Source organism: Gavialis gangeticus, unplaced genomic scaffold (assembly GCF_001723915.1).
Source record: "Gavialis gangeticus isolate Ggan-Ray unplaced genomic scaffold, GavGan_comp1, whole genome shotgun sequence".
In the NCBI taxonomy this organism is placed as follows: domain Eukaryota; kingdom Metazoa; phylum Chordata; order Crocodylia; family Gavialidae; genus Gavialis; species Gavialis gangeticus.
The window spans coordinates 5,252,208-5,261,008 of NW_017728964.1; the positions used below are offsets into that span (position 1 = coordinate 5,252,208).

Here is an 8,801-nt window from a genome sequence, read left to right on the forward strand (position 1 = left end):
AGACAATACACGAGATCTGACAGAGCAGAATAAATGGAAAGGGCACTGTGAAGGAGTGAGACAAAACTCACAGCATGGAGGGCTGCAGCTGGAGACTGAAAGGGAAGGAAAATACCCATCACACTTCCGGAGCAGCATCTCGCTCAGGACTGGAGGAGGGAGGCTGCCCAGAGGTACTTCTGGCCCCGGAGAGGGGCAGAGGGGGGTCAGTCCCCTGCAGGCTGCAGGGAGAGGGGAGTGGCTGAGCCTCCCAGCAGGCAAGGGCTGCAGACTGTGCCGGAGGAACGTGGCAGGAGTGACCCTGGGCAGAAGGCAGGCAGAAGCCGGTGGATAATCTCCAGAGGGCAGCTGCAGCTGAGGATCCGGAGAGAGGGAGTCCACAAGGCCTGTGATAATCTTCAGAGTGGAGTTTTCAACAGAGGATCTGGAGGAGGGGCCTGAGGGAAACTACAGGCACAGGTAGAGCTGTCCTGCACATGGGGGAGACCCCAAGGAGACTTTGAATATTCACAGGGGTGTAGGGCAGGCTGGCGCATAACAAAGACTGGACTAAGGGATTTTCTTGGTCTTTGTGATTGGGATTTTGAGAACCTGATCCTGGGTAAAAGGGGACACGGACTGAGCCTGACAAAGAGGCTGAGAGCAGCCAGGGTTTTCTTTGGGTTGGGTTTTTTTTTTGCCTTTTCTTTTGATATTTGAGCACAGGCCAAGATCAGCCGTGGAAGGGTGTACCTAATCAAGACCAAAGGTCACCCTAGGGTAGAGGGCCAAATAAGACCACAACAGGCAGCACTGCAATCTGGCTGCAGAAGAATTTTGTGAGTACCATCTGGAGAGGCTAGGCTGGGGGAAAGGGGAGGGTTGGAGCCCAGCAGAAGAAACTGGAAATGAGACCAGGCAGGATCAGCACAGGTAGTGCCTCCTGGGAATATATTTCATCAAAGTTGTGGCAGGAGAGCAAACGTAAGACCAACTTCCATCAGCGAGGCTTGGGGCATGGTAAAGGGGTGGTTGATGCCACGCATAGCTCATATGGCTGGGGTGCGCTGAAACACCCATTACGGAAGCAGAGCCAGTGTACAGGAGGGAAACCATGTCTAAGAGGACAAAAAGGCAGCCTCCCTATTATATATGTAACATCAAAGATGTGGTGGGCGAGAATTGAGGGTGCTTTTAGGCTAACTTGGCATGGTGAGGGGGCGTTAGGGGAGATCACAGCGACCCCTAGGATGCCATCCTGTTACAGATGGGTAACCTCTTTTTTTGATGGGAACATCTCTTCTCACAGCAGCATCCTACCCCTGCTTGGCATCACATGCCAAGCCTTGAACACCCTCTGCTTTTATTGTATTATCTATTATGCTATATGTGATAATGCAGCACACCGTCTGCAGCCCTTCTCAAAATCCTAGTTCTCCCGGGTCAGACAGGGTTAGGGTGGGTGGAAATAAAATGCCACATTCTGATGTGGTCATTGCCCAGAAATAAGAAATCATTAACCCCATGACTTTGACCTCTCAGTCGTTTGCAGAAGGAGATTCATGGAAGGAGAGAACAAGAGGCAGTTAGCTACAGATTTCATTCTGGGCTTCCTAACTAGTGTAATAAAGTTCCTTTACCATCCTTCCCCCAAAGGGACAGACAAGAATGGATGCTGGGACAGCAGGGATCCTGATTCTTCTTCTTATTTTTGTCCTGTGCTACTTGGTCTTGGAAATTAACAGGAAAAGAGCCCAACTCCCTGCAGGACCAGCACCGTGGCCCATTTTGGGGAACCTATGGCAGACAGATGTCTTCCCCCTGTCTAAGCATTATCCAAAGGTAAGGGGCCTCTTGGAGGGTTGTCTGAAGTTCCTGTTGAGAGAGACCAGGAATGTTCTTAGTTTAGAGCAGAAGGGGAATTGTATAAGGCTTAGTACATCAAAATGCACTTGGGCTCAGTGCATCAAAATGCCTCTGGAAAGCAGGCCTGATTTAGAGTTTCCCCCAAACGCACACTCCCAACACTAGTGAGAAAACTCTTCTGGGCAGTAACGCAGGTCTAGCTGATGATCTGGCCCTCCCGTATCCAGGATATTTTTATGAATATATGCAATGAATATTCCAGACTGATATGTAAAGGTGGCTTTATTTCAACAGCTGAGGTATTTCAGTTTGGTGATTTGGTCAATTCAAATGCACAGGGGTCACCTCAGCACTTATTTCTGTGCCAAAACATAAACCCCAGTAAATAAGTAATGCAGAGATTAACCCTTAGTGGATACCCCTCCATTAAAGTTTTACTTGTTACAATCTTCAAGCTCTCTTAGCTCTTCCTCAGCAGCCTACCCCCTTAATCTCAGCTTCATGGCTCAGGGGGAGATCTGTGCTCCAAGAGCAGATTATTTTTGTCAAGCAAACCTCATCATCTCTGTGATTTACCCCCAGCTTATCAAGAAATATGGACCAATATTCACTGTGTGGCTGGGATCAAAGCCAGCCGTGGTGCTCTGTGGGTATGAAGTGATGAAAGATGCTCTGGTGGGTCATGCTGAAGAATTTGGTGGGCGCCCTGATATACCCTTTCAACGGAAATTGATGAAACAAGGTATTTGTGTCTGTCTTCTTGATTATGTTATTACTTAATGTATCACACATTTGAGGTGCTAAGGTCTGATAATTCCTGAAAGCTGAGGACAAGAAATGATGGCTCTGGTATGGCTCAACGGTTAGGACACTAGCCCTAGGAAATTAGTTCATTTCACAGGAGATAAAATGAGCCAATATTTTACTTATTGTACTTATTTATCAGATTTCTACACCCACACGGACTCAAGGCAGCTTACAATATATGACAAAAATTCTAGAAATGGAATAAAATATTAAAACACAAAGATACAACCAAACTCCTCACCCCAAACTATAATTTCAAATCCATTCACCTCTGTGGGTTTTTTCTGTTTTGTTCATGGCAAACAGAAATTTCCATGGTTTTTTTTCCCCTGTTTTTTCCATATGAAACAAAACCCTGATCCCTGCAGATCAGGGAGCTGGAGCAGGCAGTCAGATGCAACTCAGGCTAGTTGTACCTGGAGGTCCCCTCTAGTAGACTTCATCCATAAAAAGAAGCAACATTTCTTTTTCTCTCTCTCATCCTCCAAATATTTCTCTTCTTCCCTACCTGCTCCCACTCCCCTGCTTTACACACTGGAGGTTTGCCTCCCTCCCAAGTTGTACCTCCCTCCTATAGTGGAGGTTGTGGCTGCCCCCAAATCCAGCCATCCCTCCCCCCCAGCCAATGAAACACATTGTTATTGTTTAGACTTTAAATAATAAGCAACACAATATTCCCAACATCCACCTCTCTGACTCTGCCAAAAAGCACTCATGGGTGGCATCAAGCTTCAGCAGCACCTCACCTAGGCACCTGTCCCAGGGCAGCTTGCAGTCTTTTTAATGGGCCCTGAGCTGGCTAGGCCCAACACTTCCAGCTCGACTGGATGTGTGGTGTGCCTGGTGCTGTGTCTCATGCTCAGCCCCTGGAGTAGGATGGCAGCAAATATTAGCAACCCACGAGCAGTCTGCAGCCAGGGGCAGCTTAGGTTCTTTCCAGTCTTTTCCCCAAGTTTTTGAGAAGTGAATTTTAAAAATCTGTCTGTACTGTAAATGCTCTAAAAAAAAAAAGTTGTTTGACTGTACAGGGATGCTCTACTTTCTCAGCTATGACATAAAAGCACAGATCACCTAAAACTGGAGGCACTGAGGAAATGAAACGGCTACAAACTACAGACCCAAACAGACTTCCACACAGGTTGAGTTCCAGCTCTTTTGTCCTGGTTTGCTGGGGACCATGTTCTATCTGGTACAACACGCACAAAATGTTTGCACCCAAATGATCTTCTGCAAGTGAACATTTCTGGAAGCAGAAGTGTAGACCTCTCTCTTTCCAATAATCTGATATGCGTTTTGGTACAGTGTGAGCTTCCTGGCTGTGTCTTTACAGAGATTGACCCCAACAGCGATTTGACATGGCGAGAACTCCGCAGGTTCACACTCACTACCTTGCGGGATTTTGGGATGGGCAAGAGAACAATGTCAGAGCGAATACAGGAAGAGGCTCATTTCCTGGTGGAGGCTGTGGCAGACATGAAAGGTCATTTGAATCATATTTGTTTCAATACAGTGGTGCAAATAAGATACACAGTTGCGTCGTGGTCCAAGAATTGTTGCAAAAAGTACCTAATAAGGGTTGATGTGATAGACCTTCACAGGAACAGTGACTTTCTTCTGCTGCAATTGCAGTCTGCTATGGGCCTACTTGACAACCTGATAAAAAGACTACAGTGCTTTGAGTCAGGCTTTTAGCTACCATTCCCTACTTTAAATTGCTTACACAGACTAGATACAGTGTCACTGATTTTGGACAGAGAGAGGCTAGTTGCTGCTGGAAGGACTGGGGTTAGATACCAAAGCTCTCAGCTAAATATCAACGGACTTGGGGATCTCTTACAGAAGGATCCATGGAAAAGAAAGCTGAAGCTAACATCCACAGGAAAAAGGGAAGAAAAAACATATTGTCCAACAGTACCAATTGCTGAAGGCTTTTGCCTTCAAAACTCTGGGAGCACTCAGGAACCTGTAAGGAGCTTTTGGGAGGTGGCACAGGTAACATGCACATTCCCCATATCCAAAGAGTGGACCAACATTTTCTGTCAGATTAGTCCCTTTTGGTTGTTCCTTTAATGTGATATAAGACTGAAGTGTTTATGAGAGAACAGCACAACTTATATGCATTCTGACAACAAAAATGGTGTCCCAGCCCTTCACAGTGAGAGTGCTTAGAAATGTACACTAAGTGCAGAGGCAGGAGTTAAACACCTGCATACACCACCCATTGATCTGTACTGGGATGGCTGATGGGTTCCTTCTTTCCTCCCTGGGAGGAGAGGAGCAGGTTTGCTTTGAAGATCCAGAAATAAGAAATGGGCCTTGTGGATGCCTACAAGGGGGAGGCTGCTTAGATGCCAGCTCATGACAGCATGGGATGGTAGGCCTAAGGATCCTGGTGGTGAAAGAGAAAGGATGTCTTTGTGCCCATTATAAAGCCTGCCAGGGCAGGGAACATTTCATTATAGTAGGAAGTAAAACTCAGTTCATTCAAAGCTACTGGATGGGGGTCTTTGTTTTGGCGTTTTTTAAACTAGGAGTTACCACAGAGATGAGTTAAAAAGGGGAAGGGTATAGGAAGGCCGTATGTTTGTTTAAAAGGGACTGGGAGGAACATGGCTGTACATGAAGCAGAGATGCATGCTATGTTTGACACCATTATATTTTTCCTTGTCTCCTTGGATGCTGCAGGGGAGGCTTTTGAGCCAAAAATGACCCTCATACATGCTGTATCCAATGTGATATGTTCTGTTGTATTTGGGAGCCGTTTCAACTACAAAGACAAAGCCTTCCTGGAGCTTTTGGACACTGTAACAAATTACTTCAATTATTTTAACTCTCCCATTGCAAGGGTATGTGCCACACCACTCTCAACTCATGGGGACATCTCTGCACTCTGATGAATCTGTCTCTCTATTCAGCATGTAGGGAAGTCAGTGTAAACTTTCCTTAGCTTAGTGAAAGTCTGATTGCATATTAGGGACTGATCCAAACAGTTCTTCCATCAAGCGAGAGCCTAACAGAAATCCTGGGAAGTCTTCTTAATCCAGACAGGATTGAAGTTGGTGGGACTTGACCCGCTGCCAAGAACTGAGCATTTTCATGTTCTGTCCTGAGTTGGGATTTTCCACCCCTGAATCTGCTGTGAATCTGTTGCTGCTGTAGAATCCAGGGCTAGGATGTTTGCAAGTGGTTGTTGCAATGAAGGGCCTGCATTTTTAACGACTGTTTGAGTTTATGGATCAGGGGTGGGGGCAAGCATAATTCTGAATGAGAAGACAATAATCAAGAGCAACCTCAACATCTTGGGGGTAGAACTGGAGATATGCTCTGATTATATGGCAAATTTCAGGCTTCTTCTGTCCACAGCTGTACAGTACCTTTCCTGGCATCCTGCATTATTTGCCTGGAGTACACAATAGAGTCCTCACTGAGTGTGAGAAACTGAAGAACTTTATCCAAGAAACGGTGGAATTTCATAAGCGTACTCTGGATCCAGCCTCACCTCGTGATTACATCGACTGTTTCCTCATAAAGTCAAAGAAGGTAAAATAAGGAATAAAAATCACAGGGTCATTTCTGACTCTGATGGCAGCAGCCATGAGGAATGGGCATTTGGCTGACTTGTAAAAGTTGTGCCCACACTTAGATCCTTGTTGACTGGCATATTATAAATTATTACATGTGACTCACAGCTGGCCCCAACCTCCAGCTCAGCCTGTGGACTAACACTGGATGCTTAAGCAATATCAGGCCCCAACTAAAAAATTTTGCTCTGAGAAGGGCCAACTTTTTGGCTCTCAGGTTTGGCATAGGGGCAGCTTCATGGGGAGATCTAGGATTTTGGAAAGGTGGGTGCAGATGGTGTGGTGCATCATCACGTATAATACAACACATATTTTTCTCCAGGTAAAAAGCAATTAGAAGTTTTACTAGTATGCTGGGAGTCTAGGGCTATATTATTGCATTGAAGATTGAGGCAAAAACAAGTACAGCTTTAATGACTTAAAAACAGTCTGCAGCACTGTGAAATAGGACCTATATTACCAGGAGTAGCTAACTGACAGCAGAATTGCAGAAGAAAGGGTAGTTTAACTAGTGGAACATCAAGACCATTAAAAAGGAGAGAGGTTCATTAACATCTGTGGAATGAAGAGTTTAGAAGGAATCAGGTAGATTATAATGAGCCATGAAGACAAGTGACTCCCTCACTGGTGCCTGAATAGAAATGCTGCTGCCACTGCTGGGCAGCTGGTTTTCAGCTCTGGATAGAGCAGGAATCAAAGCAGGGTGCAAATGTACCAGTGCACCCTGCTGGGTCCACCCTGGACAACTTGTTCTGTTTGTACAAATAGTGATGCTGCAGCTATGTCACCATAGCAACATGCTCCCTTGCTATAGCACATTGCTATGGCAACATAGCAGCTAAAAATAACCATGTGCCACCGGTGCACTGCAGTAACAACGGCGCCATAGGGGCACATGCAAATAACTTCTATCCCACAGGCTTGGGGTGAATCCAAATAGCTATTCACAGCACTTGTTGTTATCCTCAGCACAAAGTAGGTCCTGAAGAGCCAGGAGATCCTTTTATTTAATAACATCTGAGGAATCCACATATCACTGATAGCTGGATGAAACTCAGGGCATGCCAAGGCGGACACTGCAGTCAAAAGAAGCCCTATCTCTGCTGCCTGTAACTATAGGGAGAAGACAAATTAGCATTTTGGGAATGCTGTGCAGCCCGGTCATCATTTACAGGTTTCCTTTCTTTAAATTTATGTTCCGTACCTTTCGTATACTTACAGGAAAAGAGCACTCCCTGGAACATATACACTGATAAGAACTTGATCGGGTTGGTGTTCAGCCTCTTTGCTGCTGGGACAGCGACCACCAGCAGTAGCCTTCTCTTCTGCCTCTTGGTGTTGGTAAAGTTCCCACACATTCAAGGTATTAAGAACAAAGGAACTATTCTCTTTTAATAGCCCTAAGTTATGATATGGCAAGGGGAAAAAAATCAGATTTTCTCACTTTGTTGTGCTAAATGCAGCCTGCAATCACTTAAGAAGAAAGGGGTCCTAATAGACATTGCTCACACCTCTTTTAGCTATGAGATATAACCTGGAGTGTATTATATGTGAATCATTGCAGGATCAGGTCCTGTAAAGACAAACACAGTTGGATAAAGTCATAGAAGCAGATGGCATGTCCTTCACTCCATCAATACTATGTTATGGGCTGTAGGGATAAACACTGAGCCAGACCTCTGGATTCAGTGGTGTCTGCAAGGAGTTAAAGCAGACCCCTCAGTCCCTTTTAGATGTTTTGTGGTATGACAATTCACACAGTGCCAAGGGGAGATGAGTGGAGCCCCTTGCTCTGTAAAGTGTAACAACTCTCAGTCTGATTCTTTTCAGCTAAGATCCGTCAAGAGATCGATGAGACACTCAGTGCAAACCATGTCCCCAGCATGGCGGACAGGGTGAGGCTGCCCTATACCAACGCAGTAATCCATGAGGTGCAGCGCTACCAGCCTATACACAACGAAAACTTCCCCCGAGAAATGACTCAGGACACGGTGTTTTGGGGCCACACAATCCCAAAGGTGCAGTGTCTTACTGGATTCTCTGAGGGTTCAGTGGGGGGATATGGCAGGAAAGTCTTGTATGGGAGTCCTATTGATTTTGCATTATAAATACCTTGGGTAGTTCAAAGTCCCGGCAATGCTGGGTGAGTGACCTCTACAGTACACAGGGCAGCGTACACAAGATGACTAACTCTGTTGATTTTGGTACATGTTTGTGTCCCCTGGTTTGGAGTCTCTCCCTCACAGCCTCCCCTCTGTAGCTGAGATCGGCACAAGTGCCTAGCTGGACCTGCCTGGTAGGGCTGCGCGAAGCTTTGGGTGGTGATGCGATTAGGAAGAGATTCAGCCTGATTTGGTGGCCGAATCTCCAAATCCAAGTCAAATCAGGGGACCAGTTTAAAGGCTCAAATTGATTCAAAGCTCTCCAAATCTTTGGCAAGATTCAGAGAGCGTTGATGATTTGGACAGTCCGTGGAGGCTGCAGCAGGGAGCTGCAGCCACTCTGAGCTGATAAGTAATAGGGGAGGGGCAGGGTGGACTGTGGAGGGGACCATGGGGGGACCCCTGC

General features: G+C 46.0%; 1 protein-coding gene across 1 annotated transcript in view; it reads left to right on the forward strand.

The window, feature by feature from the left end:
- The first annotated feature begins 209 nt into the window (after positions 1 to 209).
- LOC109287335 (cytochrome P450 2C5-like) overlaps positions 210 to 8,801 on the forward strand; it is a 16,800-nt gene continuing 8,208 nt past the window's right edge. Inside the window, exons 1-9 of the mRNA XM_019502310.1 lie at positions 210 to 286; positions 1,247 to 1,250; positions 1,636 to 1,821; positions 2,428 to 2,587; positions 3,983 to 4,132; positions 5,338 to 5,498; positions 6,016 to 6,192; positions 7,455 to 7,596; positions 8,064 to 8,251. Of these exons, the coding sequence (XP_019357855.1) occupies positions 1,648 to 1,821; positions 2,428 to 2,587; positions 3,983 to 4,132; positions 5,338 to 5,498; positions 6,016 to 6,192; positions 7,455 to 7,596; positions 8,064 to 8,251 (1,152 nt within the window). The 5' untranslated portion in view covers positions 210 to 286; positions 1,247 to 1,250; positions 1,636 to 1,647. The remainder of the gene's footprint in view (positions 287 to 1,246; positions 1,251 to 1,635; positions 1,822 to 2,427; positions 2,588 to 3,982; positions 4,133 to 5,337; positions 5,499 to 6,015; positions 6,193 to 7,454; positions 7,597 to 8,063; positions 8,252 to 8,801) is intronic.